Source organism: Amblyomma americanum, chromosome 2 (genome assembly GCF_052857255.1).
Source record: "Amblyomma americanum isolate KBUSLIRL-KWMA chromosome 2, ASM5285725v1, whole genome shotgun sequence".
In the NCBI taxonomy this organism is placed as follows: Eukaryota; Metazoa; Arthropoda; class Arachnida; order Ixodida; family Ixodidae; genus Amblyomma; species Amblyomma americanum.
Window position 1 is genome coordinate 161441957 of NC_135498.1, and position 18349 is coordinate 161460305.

The window sequence follows — 18349 nt, forward strand, 5'->3', positions numbered from 1 at the left end:
CACTGCCCTCCGATGGCAGGGGGTGCCATCGGTGGGGCTCGTGCGACCCACGTTGCTCTTGCCAAACAAACTCTAACCACGGTGTGCAGTTTACTCACAATCCGGTGGGCAGGTTGTGATGACGCCGGGCATGTCACCAAGGTTACCGACTTGCCTTCTAGGTTGCTCCTCTGGGGATTTTTCGGTCACGGCCAACGATGCCACCAACAAAGACTAAGCGGAAGTAGACGCCGGAAATTTTTTGCGACACGGGCTCCATTACGCTATCGCTTTAATATTTTATAAGGCATCTATACACACAGTAACACAGACGTTTGCAGAATTGATCCATCTATAGCAATGGATGATACTGAGTGGTTATGGCGCCCGGCTGCTAGCTGGCCCGAAAGACGCGGGTTCGATCCCGACCGCGGCTGTTGATTTTCGATGGAGACGAAATTCTAGAGGCCCGTGTACTGAGCGATGTAAGTGCACGTTAAAGAACCCAGGTGATCGAAATTTCCGGAGTCCTTCACTACGGCGTCCCTTATAGCCTGAGTCAGTTTGGGACGTTAAACCCTAGTAAACCTATACCTAAACTAATTGATGATATGGATTACCTATTTATCCGGCAAATACATACAACTTTGCTTTGAGGGTGCAAAAAGGCGAGACAATTTTTTTGTCTGTTTATTGTAATCATTGTTTGTTGCACTTGTATTTTTCTTGACTTTTTTGTTGAGGACAAAAGGCAAGCAAATAAATAAATAACGCATCTTCCAATAAAAAGTCAGCAGCCAGTCAGCGCTTTTTTTCTGTTGTTCGTGTTGTCCTGTATCCTCACGCTATTTTTCTACGAAAACTACCTACTGCGGAAGCTTTTTCGGTACTCGGAAAACGCAAACTTGCGAAAACAGAATGGAGTAGTCAAAATATATCTCGGAAGCTCAATTTTAATAAATTGTTCTAAAACAACAGCTTTCTTATTCCGCCCAAAATCCGTCCCATGTTAGCATTTCTGATGCGCTACACTTAAATGACTAACCGCTCACAGTACGTCACCGTTAACAACCAAAACTATAATCCTATCCCAGTAACGTCAGGCGTCCCGCAAGGGTCTGTCCACGGTCCGCTTCTGTTTATAATTTATATTAACGATTTACCAACGCATGCATCTAGTAATATTCGCATGTCCGCCTGATGACTCTGTAATTTACCGCAAGGTTAATTTCGTTTCCGACCAAACATCTTTTCAACACCATCTTAACCGCATCCAGGAATGTTGTGCCAATTGGTTAATGGAACTTAACCCACAAAAATGTAAAATCTTGTCCTTCACGCGTCGCCGCAACCCACTTCATTTCCCATACGTCATAGCTAACGCCGCTGTACACCCGGTTCTATCATACAAGTACTTAGGCATTACCTTGTGTAGCGACTTGTCCTGGAGTACACACGCTACGAACATCATTTCAGGCGCTAATAAAATGTTTGGATTTTTAAGACGTCATCTCCGCCAAGCCCCTAAACATGTGAAGTTATTAGCGTACAAATCCCTTGTCAGACCAAAATTAGAATATGCCTCACCCATTTGGAACCCGCACCAAGCTTACCTTATAAATGCACTCGAATCAGTCCAAAACAGAGCAGCCAGATTCATTCATTCATCATATTCTAGCCGCCGCGGTGGCAGAGTGGTTACGGCGCTCGGCTGCAGGCGCAAAAGACGCGGGTTCGATCCCGGCTGTGGGGGTTGAATTTCGATGTAGGCAAATTTCTAGAGGCCCGTGTACTGTGCGATGTCAGTGCACGTTAAAGAACCCCAGGTGGTCGAAATTTCCGGAGCCCTTCACTACGGCGTCTCTCATAGCCTGAATCGCTTTGGGACGTTAAACCCCCCATAAACCAAACCAATCATCATATTCTTAGGACATCAGTGTGTCAGCGTTGAAAGCTGAATCCGACCTTATGCCCTTATCATTTCGTCGCCGCATTGCCAGCCTTTGTTTGTTTCATAAAATTTTCCATATTTCCCTCTGCCGTGCACCCTATATTGCCGCCGATATTTGCAGTGTTTGTTCGTTTTTCAAATCTGCCGCGACACCACCTTATCGCTTTGTTTGCGACGCAAGACGCGACTAGATTTATCTCGATTGATCGCAGCCAGGCAAAGCTGATTCTACGTTGTTCCGGAATGTTCTAGTAACTTTGCGCCCTTTATCTCGAATGTTCGCTATCAGCTTTAAATTGAGCACGGCCGACAGCGGCGGGCATTCTGTTCGACGACCGCCGAGCACGCTTGTCGCTTCGCCGCCGCCGAGTAATTCAGTCCATTTTGGGTGCAAGTCAGCCCAATAAACATTTCTTTTAGAAGACCCTTTCGTCCGTCTTCATCGCTGCTTCGACTGCCGTCACCACTACGTGACATCTGGTGGAAGTGCTGGGTAACTTCCATGTTCCGGACGCCCCCTTCAAGTCGTGAACCCAGCCCTAAGCGCTTCACACCCGAGGACGAACCAGCAGCTCAGCGAGCCAGCCGACGTCTTCAGGGAGAGGAGCCTGAGTTCGGGAAACTGCCGGACCGCACCAGACAGCGAAAAGAAGCTTCTACGAGCACCGCAACCTCGCCGAAGATGTCGACACCGATCATACTGCAGCAGCCGCGGGTGCCGCCAACTTTCAGTGGATCCCTAGGCGAAGACCCTGAAGAATCGTTGGACCAATTTGAGCGCGTGGCGTCATTCAACAAGTGGGATGATGCGGCAAAGATTGGACACGTTTTTTTCTCATTGGATGGCTCCGCACGCACGTGGTACGAAAACTACTAGTCGTCCCTTACGACATGGGAGCTATTCAAGAGAGAACTATTGAAGGTATTCACCAGTGTCGTGAGGAAAGAAAGAGCCGAACGACTCCTCGAGTCCAGGATCCAGCTTCCGAATGAGCCCGTCCGCAGTTACGTCGAGGAGATGAAGCGCCTATTTCGCCGCGCCGATCCCGGGATGACCGAGGAAAAGAAAGTTGTTTTTAATGCGCGGCGTAAAAGAACAACTCTTTGCAAGCCTTGTCCGCCAGCCGCCAAAAACAGTCGAGGAGTTTATGCAAGAAGCCTGCACGATTGAGAATACCCTCGACGTCCGAGCTCGGCAGTACAATCGCCCTTCCTCTGCCTGTGCAATCCGTTCGGACACGCCGGCCACCACCAGCGACAGCTTGCGGGAAGTTATCCGCGAAATCGTCCGAGAGGAGCTACGCCAATTACTGCCATCTTCCCCACAGCCACAAGCAGCGACTCTGATGGATGTGGTACGGGAAGAAGTGCAACAGGCACTTGGCACCCCGACGGCCACAGAACCCCAGGCCATGACCTACGCCGCTGCAGTAAGTACTGCTCAGCCCCAGCGACAACCCCCACGTCCTCCCCGAGATGAGCCAATCGTTCCACAACGCCGCCTCCCAGCCCCCGCCCGCCCAGCCTATGACAGACGCTCAAGCCCCAGGAAATGCGACGCCTGGAGGACTTCCGACAACCGGCCATTGTGCTTCCATTGCGGTGAGGCCGGCCATATTCTTCGTCACTGCCCGTACCGACGTATCGGTCTTCGAGGATTTGCCGTTAACGCCCCACGACCACGCTTCGGACAGCGTCCGCACAAAATCGACGAGTACCTGCGTCGAGAAGAGCACACGCCGAACCGCTTTTCACGCTCACCATCGCCGTCAACCTCGCGCTTTGCGTCGCCACGCCGCAGCTACGCAGCCGCGGTACGAGGAAGGTCTCCCAGCCCCCGTAGGGGAAACTAAAGGCAGCAACCTCTGGAGGTGAGGTTGCTCACGAGCTCAACGCCGAAGATCCTCCACCGACCACGTCCCATGAAGACGCTGCACCCGCGACGCCGCATGAAGAAACGACACTCGCTGCACCGACGCCGCACACAATGAGAACCTCGACCCCGACGCAAGCTACCTTGAAATCGACGCCGCCACCCAGAGGAGCTTCGACCACACGCCCAACCCCTGACTCGCATACGCGACGAAGCCGTGACCCGACGCCGAGAGCGACATGCAATGCAAGAGCCAGGACCTCCGACCTAGAAGTGACTATCGACGGCCGGAAAGTTACCGCTCTAGTCGACACAGGAGCCGATTACTCGGTGATGAATGGAACATTCGCTGCGCAGCTCAGAAAAGTCACAACGGCTTGGGACGGCCCCCAAATTCGCACCGTTGGGGGCCACCTCATTACGCCATCAGGACGATGCACAGCGCGAATGACTGTCAAAGGACATACCTATCCTGCGACCTTTGTTGTGCTACCGCAATGCTCCCGCGAAGTGATCTTGGGTATGGATTTCCTTAATGAGCATCAGGCGATCATCGACCTGCGATCCAAGCTGATCACGCTTTCGACGGACGAAGCCATCGCTTCGATGAAAACTCGGGAAAATCACGTTGCCCTAAGTGTCCTGGAGAAAGAAGTGAGCGTCCCACCCCGTTCAAGCGTTATCGTGACCGTAGGCGCCACGAAAGCCATAAACACTGAAGCCATCATCGAGGGGAACATGCAGTTGCTACTAGACCGAGGAATCAGCATCGCAAGAGGCATCGCACATTTCCGCAATGGCCAGGCCGAAGTACTGCTGACTAACTTCAGCGAAGAATACCGGCATATTAACAGAGGAACGGCGATTGCTTTCTACGACGAAATATCTGACGTACGAGATTCCTTCGCCCTCTCCGACCCCTCCGCAGAAGATCCGCCTGACCAAGAGAACTTGCCCACTTTCGACATCAACCCAGCCCTGCACCGGAACAGACAAGACCAGATCCGCAATCTGCTTCAAAACTACAGTGAGTGCTTTTCGACATCGCCGAAGGTGCGACAGACGCCAATTGCCAAGCATCGCATTATAACGGATCACCACGTCCGACCTCTCCGTCAAAGCCCTACCGTGTGTCTCCGCGAGAACGACAAGCCATCCGGGACCACGTCGAAGAAATGCTTCGCGACGACGTTATCCAGCCTTCAAACAGCCCATGGGCGGCACCGGTTGTTCTAGTGAGAAAGAAAGACCGCGCACTTCGATTCTGCGTGGATTACCGCCGCTTGAACAACATAACAAAGAAGGACGTCTACCCCCTCCCCCGCATTGACGACCCACTGGACCGCCTCTGCAACGCCAAATATTTCTCATCGATGGACCTCAAGAGCGGCTACTGGCAAATTGAGGTCGACGAAAGAGATCGCGAGAAGACAGCATGGGCTGTTTGAGTTCAAGGTGATGCCATTTGGTCTCTGTTCCGCACCAGCGACGTTTCAGCGAGTAATGGATACAGTGCTGGCAGGCCTGAAGTGGCAGATTTGTCTGGTATATTTAGATGACGTCGTTGTCTTCGCCTCGAACTTTAAAGAGCACCTCAAAAGACTTCGAACAGTACTAAACGCAATCAAGTCGTCTGGCCTAACCTTGAAAGCAGAGAAATGCCACTTTGCCTACGAAGAGCTGCTGTTTCTAGGCCACATCGTTAGCAAGGAAGGAGTACGCCCAGACCCGCAGAAAACAGCTGCTATTGAACAGTTTCAACCGCCGGCCGATAAGAAAGCAGTGCGCAGATTTCTCGGACTATGCGCATATTACCGACGATTTGTGAAAAACTTTTCGCGCATCGCCGAGCACCTGACCCAACTGACGAAGGCAGACGTGCCGTTTAAATGGGAAGCGTCGCAAGCAGAAGCCTTCAAGGAACTTCAGCGTCGTTTACAGTCCCCACCGATCCTTGCGCATTTTGATGAAAACGCCGATACTGAAGTTCATACCGACGCAAGCAGCGTGGGACTAGGCGCCATTCTCGTTCAAGAAAGTGACTGACCGAGCGCCTGAACAAAACCATCGCCGATATGCCCGCTATGTATGTCGATGCCGAACATAAAACCTGGGATGTCATCCTGCCTTACGTCGTCTTCGCCTACAACACCGCAGTGCAGGAGACCACCCAGATGAGGCCTTTTAGGCTCGTCCATGGCAGGGATGCCACGACCACGCTAGACGCCATGCTGCCCAACGTTACAGAAGAGAACGTCGACGTTGCCGCCTACCTTCAACGCGCAGAAGAAGCTCGAAGGCTTGCCCGATTACGGATCAAAGATCAGCAGCGGTCCGACGCCAGACGCTACAACCTACGATGACGCAACGCGGAATACAAGCCAGGAGACCAAGTCTGGGTGTGGACGCCCATTCGCCGCCGTGGATTGAGTGAAAAGCTTTTGCGCCGCTATTTCGGCCCGTACAAGGTTCTTCGTCGGCTGAGTGAACTGGATTATGAAGTCATCCCTGACGCAATGACTGCATCCCAGCGACGCCGCGTACGACCAGAAGTTGTCCATGTAGTCCGTCTGAAGCCGTATTATGCGCGCTAAAGGCCGCTGCATTTCCATGCTCTATTTTCGCAAGATCCGTTTTTTTCCCTTACCTGTCGCATTATTTGTTTTAATGCATCGGGTCGATGCTTCTTTGAGAGAGGAGTAATGCCGCCAATATTTGCAGTGTTTGTTCGTTTTTCAAATCTGCCGCGCCACCACCTTATCGCTTTGTTTGCGACGCAAGACGCGACTAGATTTATCTCGATTGATCGCAGCCAGGCAAAGCTGATTCTACGTTGTTCCGGAATGTTCTAGTAACTTTGCGCCCTTTATCTCGAATGTTCGCTATCAGCTTTAAATTGAGCACGGCCGACAGCGCCGGGCATTCTGTTCGACGACCGCCGAGCACGCTTGTCGCTTCGCCGCCGCCGAGTGATTCAATCCATTTTGGGTGCAAGTCAGCCCAATAAACAGTTCTTTTAGAAGACCCTTTCGTCCGTCTTCATCGCTGCTTCGACTGCCGTGACCACTACGTGACAATATCGTCCCTCCAGCCCGCATATCTCATCCCACTCGTCATCCTTTTCATGTTTACCGACCTCGTGCCCGAACTATTACATTTGCCGCATCGTTTTTTTGCCCGTACTGTTGCAGACTGGAACGACCTACCCAACGACATCGTAGCCATCACATGCTCATCCAACTTTGCCAATAATGTTACCAATCATGTTTCGTTGTGTTAACGTTTGCTTACTAAAATATATGTACCCACCCCTTATGTAATACCCCTCGTGGGTCTTTAAGGTAATAAAATGAAATGAAATGACTGATATCTCTTCTGCCGCATAATTCCGCTACATAATATTGAACAAATTTATGGTTTGGGAACACCGCACTGACTACCTGCGCACTAAACATTCGAAGGCTTTAGATATGGTAAGGACATGCAAGTTTGTTCTCCCAGTCAACCAAAAGCGCATGATATATCGCCGCGAATCTTTGTACTGCTTTTTCATTCTTCAAAGGTGCCGTCACGCGGCATTATCGCTTTGTTTGTGATCTAAGACGCAACCAGATTTGCCTCTAATGATAGCAACCAGGCAGAGCAGGTTCTAGGTTGTTCCAGACTGTTGTAGTAGCTTTTCTTATGGGAGAGGCCTTCGCCCGGCAGTGGGCTGAGTCATCCTGTTGATGATGATGATGGCCGAGAGCGGCAGGCATTCTGTTCGTTGGCTGTCGAGCACGTTTGTTCCCTTTGCCGCCACCAAGGGATTCAGTCTATTTGTGCGCAGGTCTGCCAATAAACTGTTTAGTTTTAGAACAATTTTTCGGTATCTTCCTTACTACCTGGACTCCCGTCACCACTACGTGGCATTTCGTGGAGCTGAAAACGGATGTCGCTCTCGTCGTAACCTCCTTGGTGCGGGTTAGGGTAAAGCAGCACGAGCCGTCTCGACACAGCAGATCACGAGAAAGTCGCAGAAGCCGCCCCAGGAGTAGACAAAATTCCAAGCAGCCATCGTCTCCAGAGGCTTTCATTTGAATTTGGACTACTAAAGAACCGCACGCGAGCAAAAAAGGACTCCTCAACGCCGACCTCATCCATGGCTACATCAGCCCCCATTATTTGCACTAACCCCGACTGCCGCTCACCTTCAACGGTTCACAGGGCCAGGATCCTGTAGAATGGCTGGAACAGTATGACAATTTCGCCGCATTCAAGAGTTAGGGCGGCCAGACTAAAGTGACCCATGTTTCCTTCGCCTTGAAAGGACCAGCTAGAACTTGGTTTGAAAGCCACAAAGCTTCTTAAGGGACGTGGGAATCATTCACGCGAGAATTCCTCTGGGCGTTCAAAATTATCGTCAGGAAACAAACAGCTCAGCTGCTTCTACAGTCGCGCATCCAGCACTCTAATGAGACAGTGACCGCATACGTAGAAGAAATGAAGCATCTTTTCGACATGTAGACCCTCACATGACGGAAGAGAAGTAGCTTTCGCTTTTGATGCGTGGTGCTAAATTTGCAGTTTTCGATGGTCTGACCCGATATCGACCGGTGACTGTCGCTGAATCCACCAGCGAAACGGTCACCATTGCAAAAAGTTTAGAAGCACGAGCCTGCTATTTCCCTCGGCTGCTCCAAGTGACCTCAACAATCCTGTCGGATAACAAAGCATTCGGAGGGAACGTGCGGAGCGTCAGCCACGAAATTATACGGGAAGAGCTGCGTCACCTGCTGCCATATTCCAAGCAGCCTCAAGCAGCGACCCTTTAGGAAATCGTCTGCGAAGAAGTGCACCATGCGCTTGGCTCCCCATAATCAACGCCTCAAGCTGAAGCTCCAGCCTTCACTTAGGCCGCTGAAGCGCGCATTCCACCGAACCAACGACGCACCTAAAGTCCGCCTATCGGACGTGAACCAGCTGTTCTCAAACGCCGCCACTCCGCCTCCGCATTGCACACTTCCGCAATGGTTAAGCAGAGGAGGAGGAGGAGGAAAACTTTATTTATATTTGATATTAAAATGTGTTATTAGCGGTCGCGGGCTGTGTTCTTCATCTTCCGATGAGTTATTGCAGCCCGTCTTAACAGGGTTGGGGCCCCTGGTCCACGGCTTCACTGAGGTATGCCGCTAGGTAGGATCTCCGCACCAATCCGTGCTGGACGACCGGGTCCTCGCTGGAGAGCATCCCTTCCCACTGTTCCGCACACGGGTTTTTGTTTATTGCAGCTAGATCCTTGTTTTTCTTACACACCCATGTTATGTGCATTAACGTGGGTTTTTCTCCACACCACGGACATTTGCTGCTGTATTGCGTGGGGTAGATTTTACTTCAGGTATTTAGATTGGGGAAAGTCCCCGTTTGCAGCAGCCTCCAGCCTACTGCATCTTGTTGGTGTAGGCTGTTATGGGGTGGCGGATATTTGAGTCGCGTTCCCCTGTGATAGTTTAGAATGTCTGAGTAGCTCAGGGGTACCGGCTCTGCTGCTGGGTTGTCGAGGTCAGTTTGATTGGAGGCTCGGTTTGTGTGCTCTCGAGCAATCCTATCTGCCTCTACGTTCCCGGCGATCCCGGTGTGTCCTGGTACCCACATCATTACGTGTTGCAGTTGTTGTTCCTTGGTTTGCGATATTTTGGCCGATTTAAGGATATGTAGAGCTTTCCGTCCTATTTTGCCATTGATGTAATTTCGGCATGCTGCTTGCGAGTCTGTTAATATTGTTAGAGACCTTCGGATACGGTAGCCCTCCGCCGCCGCCAGGGCGATGGCAGCCTCTTCGGCTTCCTCGGCCGCACAGTCCTTGAATGATGCGCTGGCTATTTCACTGTGTGCAGAGTTTATTGCCGTTGCTACCATTCTGTTTCTGATTTCTCGAGAATCTCTCTGGTACGCAGCCGCGTCTGCGTATAGTGTGTTTTCTTTTTCGGCTAGGATTTGTTGACCGTATTTTGCCCTAGCTTCCCTGCGTCCTTTATGCAGGTTTGGATCCATGTTTTTCGGTATCGGGGCTATCCTGAGTGTGTTGCGATATTCGTCAGGTATCCGCTCTGTTCTCCTTGTTTCTTGCAGCGCACCTTCGTAGCCACACCTATTTAGGAGCGCTATCCCAGCTTTTGTTTGTTTTAGCCTTTGTAGCCGCGCTACAAGTTGAGCTTCTCTCAGCTCTTCAAAGGTGGTATGCAAACCCAGGGCTAGGAGTTTCTCCATTGAGGTTGCTTGCGGTAGGTGGAGCGCTAACTTATATGCTTTCCTTGTTATTGTGTCTGCCCTAAGTATTTCTCTCTTAGTGCAGTTGTAGTATGTTATTCTGTTAACTACGAGGCTTCTTACGAGTGTTAAAGTGTCATTTTCCCGCAGGCCGTGCCTCCTTCTGGAGACCATGGTTATCATGCGCGCCAGTTGCGTCGCCGAGGCTTTGATTAATTTTAGGGTGTGTGTGCATCTTTGGTTCGATTGGATCCACATTCCCAGTATTCTAATGATCGTTTTTTCCGGAATCGGTTGTCCTTCTAGATAGACGTTTATCCTGTGTTCCTCCTCCTCCGGTATTGTGTGATTTTGTCTGCTTCTCCAGATTCTTAAGAGCTCTGATTTTTCTGTTGAGCAGGCAAGGCCTCTATCTCTGACATAGTTCTCTACGCATGTGGCTGCTTCCTGTAACTTTCCCTCTTTCTCACCGAGCGAGCCCTTCGTGACCCACACTGTGATGTCGTCGGCATAGATTGCGTGCCGTACGCCTTCTACATTTTCCAACTGTTTTGCTAAGCCAACCATCGAGATGTTGAAGAGGATTGGGGATATTACTGATCCCTGCGGTGTTCCTTTATTGGGCGTGTGGAAACGCTCGGAGCGAATTGCACCCAGTCCTATCGTTGCTGTGCGGTTTGTTAGAAATGCCTTGACATACCCGTATATTTTCTTGCCGCAATCCAAGTTGCTGAGGCCTGTTAGTATTGCCTTACGGCTGACGTTGTCGAACGCTCCTTTAATGTCTAGCGCCATGATTACGTGCTCTCCTCGTCTCGGGACGTCGGTTAAAACCTCGTCTCTAATTTAGAGTAGTACGTCTTGCGTTGATAACTTGCTTCTAAAGCCAAACATGCTATGTGGGTATAGCTCGTTGTCTTCCATATGGTCTTGTAGGCGTCTCGTTCTTATCCTTTCATATAGTTTGCCAAGGCACGATGTAAGGGATATCGGTCTGAGATTTTCGACCTGCAACTTTTTTCCTGGTTTTGGGATCATTACTATATCCGCGTGTTTCCAGTCATCCGGGACAGTCTAATTGTCCCATAGCTTATTTAGGTATTCTGTTAATTCCTCGATCATCCCGTCGCTTAGGTTGCGGATGATTGCGTTATTGATTTTGTCTGCTCCCGCAGCCGTGTTTCTGGTCGAGCTTCTTATGGCCGCGTAGACTTCCTTCCTTGTTATTTGCCTGTCTAACTCAAGATTTTCTTGTCCTTGATAATGGCCCGTGTAGGCTGCTGGGTTGTCGTCTGCGAAACAGTTATACTTGACTTGTTTTTTGAGGTCTGAGTCCGGTCCCTGGAACTGATGGACCAGTCTATGTATGGCCTTGTTGTTTTCGCTTTTCGTTTTCGTTGGGTACAGGAGAGCTTTCAGTATGTGCCATGTTTTGGCTGTACTCAGTGTTCCGCTAAGGGAATTGTTGAATTGCTGCCAATTTGTTCTAGCCAACTGTTCCGCGTAGGCCTCCGCTTACTTTGTTATTTCTGCTATTTTGATTTTGAGTTTCCTATTGCACCTCTGTCTTTTCCACCGTTTGGTTAGGCCTCTGCGTGCTTCCCATAATTTGAGGAGCCTGGAGTCTACCTCGGGTGTCTGCTCTGTTCTGTCTATTTCTTTGGTGTATTTGCGTTGCTTCTCTTTGAGCATGGTCCCCCATGCCACAATTGAGTCTATGCTCTCGCGCTGGCTCTCTTTGCATGTCTCTCTGAACGCGTTCTAGTCCGTAATTTTCGTGGTTCCAATTCGGCGTTGAAGTTTTGCCGATGTGATTTGCGTGCGAATAATGTAGTGATCGCTCTCTAAATTTTCAAAGAGGTTTTCCCATGTCGCCCGTCCTGTTCTTTTGACGTAGGTTAAGTCTGGGAAGGTGTCCATGCTGACGCTGTTCCCGGTCTGGTGGGGGTGCTGGGGTCTGTCACTAGCTGACATCCCAATACCTCCGCCGCTTCCTTTATGTGTTTGCCCTTTTTGTCAGATACCTTGTACCCCCAGCTTGGGTCCTTGGCATTGAAATTTCCTACCACAACTAGTTTGTTTCCTCGCGCTAGTCTGCTAACACCGTGAAAGAGTTCTTGGAATTTTGCAGTTTTCTGCTTCGGGGAGCTGTAGATGTTGACCACGAAGGTGCTGCTACCCTGCCTTTTCTTCTTTGGAATAATTTTGGTAATGACGTGTTCCACGTCCGTGTCGGCTATGCTGTCGTGTGCTCTAGCGACTAGGTGTTTGGCAATGAATGTTGCTGTTTTGTTGCCCTCCGGGTTTACGTGGCTTGTGTAGCCCTGGAGTGACGATGTGATGTTTGTTTCTTGTAGCGCTACTGCGTTGGGTGGTGTTAAATTCGTGTTTAGATATTGTTGTAATAGCCCCTTCTTCTTCTTATACCCTCTGCAATTCCATTGCCAGATTTCTAAGATATCATTGTTTTGGCTGCGTTTGGTTGCGCCGGCCATGATTAATTTTCTAGGTTGCTCGTTTCCTGAATTGGGCGGCGGACGTTGAATTTGTCCTTGACGCCTTCCGATAGTTTTTGCTTGAGCTGGTTGCGGACTTCTGTCCCTATCATCTCTACGCGCTGTTCCATTATTTGTAACTTCTGTCTTCTGCCATAAATTTGGCGAGGTCCTCTTGGCCTCCTACTTTTGATGTTTCTGGCTGACTTTGCGGCTGCTGTTGCGGTTTAGAATGGCTACATGTCCCTTGGCCTCTAATTAGACCCGCAAGCTCTTCAATCTTTTTGAAGAGCTTGCGGGTCTGATTAGAGGCCAGACCCTAGTACTGCTGACGCACTTCAGCGAAGAATATCGGCGCGTTAACAAAGGAACCGGGATTGATTTCTTTGACGAACTATCCGACATTTGCGACGCCTTCGCTCTCCCTGGTCGAGCCGCAGAAGATTCACCTAAGGAAAATCACAAGCATGTCTTCGACATAAACCCAATCATGACCCGGAACAAACAAGACCCGATCTGCAATATGCTTCGAAGGTGCAGCGAGTACTTCTCGTCATCGCCGAAGCCCAGACAAATGCTGTCTTGCTAGCATCGCATTGTACCCGCCCAGCACGCCCGAAGTCTCCGCCAAAGGTCCTACCGTGTGTAACCACGAGAACGACAAGCCATCAGGGACAAAGTGGAAGAAATGCTTCGCGATGACGTCATCTAGCCATAGAAGAGCCTTTGGGTGGCAGCGGTTGTTCTTGTGAGGAAGAAAGACGGCGCACTTCACTTCTGCGTCGATTAAATCAGCTTGAACAACATAACAAAAAAGACGTCTACCCCGTCCCCCGCATCGACTACACGCCGACGGGCTCTGCAACGTCAGGTATTTGTCATCAATGGGACTCAAGAGTGGCTACTTGCAAATTGAGGAAGATGAAAGAGATCGCGAGAAGAATGCATTCATCACTCCGGATGGCACCTTCGAGATCAAGGTGATGCCTTAACTTTGGACTCTGTTTCGCACCAGTGACGTTTCAGGGAGTAATGGATAGAGCGCTGGCAGGCCTGAAGCGGCAAGTTTGTTTGGTGTGTTGAGATGACGTCGTTAATTTCACCTCGAAATTTGAAGAGCGCCTAAAAAGGCTTCGAGCAGTACTAGATGCAATGAAGTCGTCCGGCCTAACCATGAACACAGAGAACTGCCATTTTTTACCTTTGATGAGCTGCAGTTTCTAGGCCACATCGTTAGCAAGGATACAGTACGCCCAGACCCACAGAAAACAGTTACAATCGCACTGTTTCCGCCGCCGGCCGATAAAAATGTTATGCTTAGATTCATCGGACTGTGCGCATATTAACGACGATTTCTCGATTACTCTTCGCGCCTCGCCGAGCTCTGACGCATATGAAAACAGCAGATGTGCAATTTAAATTTGAAGCACCGCAAGCAAATGCCTTCAAGTAACTTCAGCGTCGTTTACAGTACCCACCAATCCTCGTGCACTTTGATGAAAACGCCGATACTGAAGTTCGTAGCGACGAAAGCAGTGTGGGCCTCGGCACGGTCTTCGTTCAGAAAACCAACGGACTGGAGAAAGTAATCGCATACCCTAGCCGTTACCTGTCCAAGGCGGAGGCTAACTGTTCGACAACTGAGAAGGAGTGCCTTGTAACTATCTGGACTACGTCGAAATTCCACCCATGCCTGCACGGACGACCGTTCAAGGTGGTCAGCGATCACCACGCACTGTGCTGGCCTTCAAGTTTGAAGGACACCTCCGGCCGCCTTGCTCGATGGAGTCTGTGCCTTCAGGCGTTTGGCGTCACCATCGTTTGCAAGACCGGACGCAAGCACTCTGATGCCGACTGCCTGTCACGAGTCCCAGTAGATGCACCGCCACTGGATAACGATGAGGATACCTTCCAGGGACCTATCAGCTCCAGCTTTTTTGCACAGCAGCAACGCTCGAACCCCGACCTAAAACGCCTCTTCGAACGAACACTTGGGAGACAAGATTTATTCAGCCCGCGCCTCGTTCAAACGAGGATTGTCTTCGTTCTGTGTACAGAATGCTGCCGCCGTGAAGAACTTCGCTGCAAACAGAACAACCTACCTTCGTGTTGTACCTGCAACTCTCCGCGAAGAAGTTCTACAGGCTTCGCACGACGAGCTGGCAGCTTGACATCTCGGGTTTTCTGGCATCCTCCTCCGCATTCAAGACAAGTATTACTGGCCGCGACTGTGTGCCGATGTCGCACACTACTTGGAAACCTGCCGAGATCGTAAGCGACGAAAGACCCCTCCCAGCCAACCAGCAGGATTTCTGAGCCCTAGTGAACACCCCTGAAGAGCCTTTGAGCAGAACGGTATGGACATGCTGTTTCCCGCAGTCAACATCTGGAAAGAAATAGATCATCATAGCGACCGGCTACCTGACACACTACTGAGGAAAAAGCCCTAAACATTGGAACAGCAGCAGAAGTCGCCAAATTGTTCGGGAAGTGCATTCTTCGGCGACACGGCGCCCCCGATGTGCTCATCGCGGACAGAGGAACAGCGTTCGCGGCGGAACTGACGCAAGCCATCTTGCGCTACAGCCAAACAATCCACCGGAGGACGACTGCATACTGTCAGCAGACCAATGGTCTGATAGAGTGCCTGAAAAAAATAATCGCTGACATGCTCGCCATGTATACTGATGCCGAATACAATACCTGGGACGTCAACCTCCCATACATTGTCTTCGCCTACAACACCGCAGTGCAGGAGTGCACCCAGATGACGCCTTCTGGGCTCGTCCATGGCAGGGAGAGAACGACCACGCTAGACGCCATGCTGTCCAACGTTACTGAAGAAAACATCGACGCCGGCCTACCATAAGCGAGCAGGAGAAGCCCGAAGACTTGCCCGATTGCGGATCAAAGACCAGTAGCGAACCGACGCCAGACGCTGCAACCTACGAAAGCGCAACGCGGAATACAAGCGAGGAGACCAAAATGGGTTTGGACGCCCATTCGCCGCCGTGTATTCAGTGGAAAACTTTTGCGCCGCTATTTCAGCCCGTGAAACGTTTATCGTCGGCTAATTAAACTATGCTTTAAGTTGTTCTTGAAGAAATGACTGCTACTCAGCGAAGCCGCGTACGACCGCAAGTTCTCCATGTCGTCCGTCCAAAGCCCTATTATGTGCCCTAAAGGAAGCTGTGGTGCCACTCGGTGTTTATTCTGCGCACTCCGTTTTATTCGTGTCTGGTCACCTTATCTTAAAGCACAGCGTCGAAGCTTGTTTGAGAGGGGAGTAATGCTGCGAATCTTTGTACTGTTTGTGAATTCTTCAAAGTTGCCGACACGCGGCTATATCGCTTTGTTTTTGATGAAAGCCACAAGCAGATTTATGTCGATTCATCGCATGCAGGCGGAGCTGTTCCGGATCATTGTAGGAACTTAGCACACCGTACGGCAAAAGTTCGCACAAGCTTTAAATTGAGCCCGGCCGAGGGTGGCGGGCATTCTCTTCGACGACCGCCGAGCACGCTTGTAGCATGCGCCGCCGCTGAGTGATTCAGGCTATTGTCGGCTCAAGTGAGCTCAATAAACAGTTTACGTTGAGAAGAACTTTTCGGTCTCTTTCTCACTGCCTGGACTGCCGTGACCAGTGCGTGACAATATACTGCGCTGTTATAATCGCATTTGTGCTATTGCCATCTGGTTCTGGTAAATAGCACTATGAAGGCACTGTGTAAGCCAAGTATAATGGGAAGAAATGCTCTGCGAGCAATTTAAAACCAGCCTTCCGATGCCCACATATGTCCACCATTATCTAAACACAGAATCCTGAAATTGTCAAGTGGTATGAGTTTAAACTATTGTAAACATTTAAATCTGAAAGCCGTAAGTGCACAAACGCTAACAACATTGACAAACTTGCAAAGCGACACTTCTTTGCGCGCAATAATACACACATAAATTTGGCATGTCCAAAACTCTCGCAATAACTGCGGCCATCTGATGGTTCAGCATAGCGTTCCACAGGTTTTTTTAAAAAATACCACCGCAGAATAGACACTTTGCGTGAACTTTCTATAAGTGACTTCTATGCGCTCTTTGTATAATGCTTGGTGACAATCACCTTTTTATTCAATTTTGTTAAGTAATGAAGTAGTTTTGATTTTTTATCTATTGTTTCCAAACTAGTATTGCCGATGTGATATTCTTCGTGTGAATTGTGCTATATATATCTGCCAAAGTCTCCTCTGCCGGTATTGGGAGGTCAAGGTAATTGTATGTGGTTTTTTCCTACGTTCCCAACCGCATCTGGCGTGCAAATTGCCTTGGGTTTTGTGGCAAAAAATCTACTTCAATATACTTCCTTTGCAACACTCTCGAACAGTCCTTTGATATAGGTCGGGAGACTGCGCAGCCTAAGACGCTATCAGCCACAACACTAATGCCCACTTTACTCTTTCTTTGTGTCTTTAATTTCTTCCCACCGTAGCGAGGGCATTACTAGAGTAATTAATCACAGAAAGTTTTTTTGTGTCGGGTCATTCCAAAATAGAAATATATACTTGCATTTCTCAGTGCATACTGCACTCAATAATTTACGTGCTGCTATTTTCGCCTTCGGCGAAGTTAATCATATTGCTGTCTTGTCTAGGGGACCATGCCAGACAAAAGCACATATTTTTGAACACTGTTAGGAAAAGTCCCGTTTGAATTCTCAGCTAGATACATAGTTTTCTCGCAGCATTGGGCTTGGTTGGGCAGCTTCGCAAAGTTACCTCAGACCCCCTCTTGCGCTTTGCAGGTTGTATTGACCGCGATTTTATACCCGAACACTCGTACACACCTTCTTGGCGGGATATGAATTATGGCGTGCAATACAAGCCAACGTTATTATACTTTAACCGAGACATAAAAACAGCCATTAGGTCGAAGTTCGTGAGCTGAACAAGGCGACCGAATGAATCCGCCTTAAGCTCCAGGGTAACCTGTTTCGCTGTTTTAAACTAGGCACGTGAGCACGCTTCCAAGCTATGCGGCTGCATACACGCTGGCTATGTTTTCGTTCATAGTCTTCAGCCGGTTAATGAGAAGCGCAGTCGTACGTGGCTCATTAAAATTAACGAGCGAATTCACCAGCTACAACTTCGGACAGCTTACTTGGAGAATGCGTTGCCGATCTGCACGAGACGGTCGTTTTTGGCAGGGCTGACGCTCCCATCATTTGGCTCTGCCGAGATCTTGGGCTTCTTGTTGAGTGCATCTGCGGCTGAAGGAGAGCGCTCGCGCTTCCTGCGATGTGTCAAGCCTTGCGGCAGGGAATTGTCCATCGGAACCACCTGCGGACGCAGAGGGTTGCTGGCTCGATTGGGTCTCGAACCCCCAAAGAGAAGGAAGGCAGCCGTAACAGGACAATGGGAAATCACACCAGTTGGTGCTCGATGTCATCTCCCCTAGGTGCTATAAGATGTCATTGTGGAGCAGATTGGGTAAAAGAAACAGGCGCGCAGACACGTAAAAATCGAGTCACTGGTGAGCGACAGAAAAGAAGGACACACATTATAAACTTTCGCTTAGTCAGTAAAGGACTCTCACTAAGTGAGCAAAACGATGAAGGATTTCTAGACTTTACCTCAAGGAAATAATTGGAACCTTTAGTTACGGACAGTGCAACTAGGATTTAAATAAACTGCGGAAAGATAGGTGAAATCTCCTGAAATTGAAAAGAAGCAGCAATTTGTTATAAAGGAACTAGGTATTTGTAATACTAATGAACATTCCCGGCCTAAAAACACGAAAAGAAAGGTTTTG

The 18349-nt window shown here is 49.7% G+C and overlaps 1 protein-coding gene across 1 annotated transcript in view; it reads right to left on the reverse strand.

Annotated features, from left to right (window-relative positions):
• Window positions 1-17871, reverse strand: part of LOC144120181 (uncharacterized) — a 36202-nt gene extending 18331 nt beyond the window's left edge. Inside the window, exon 1 of the mRNA XM_077652604.1 lies at window positions 17699-17871. Within this exon, the coding sequence (XP_077508730.1) occupies window positions 17699-17868 (170 nt within the window). The 5' untranslated portion in view covers window positions 17869-17871. The remainder of the gene's footprint in view (window positions 1-17698) is intronic.
• Between the last annotated feature and the right edge of the window lie 478 nt (window positions 17872-18349).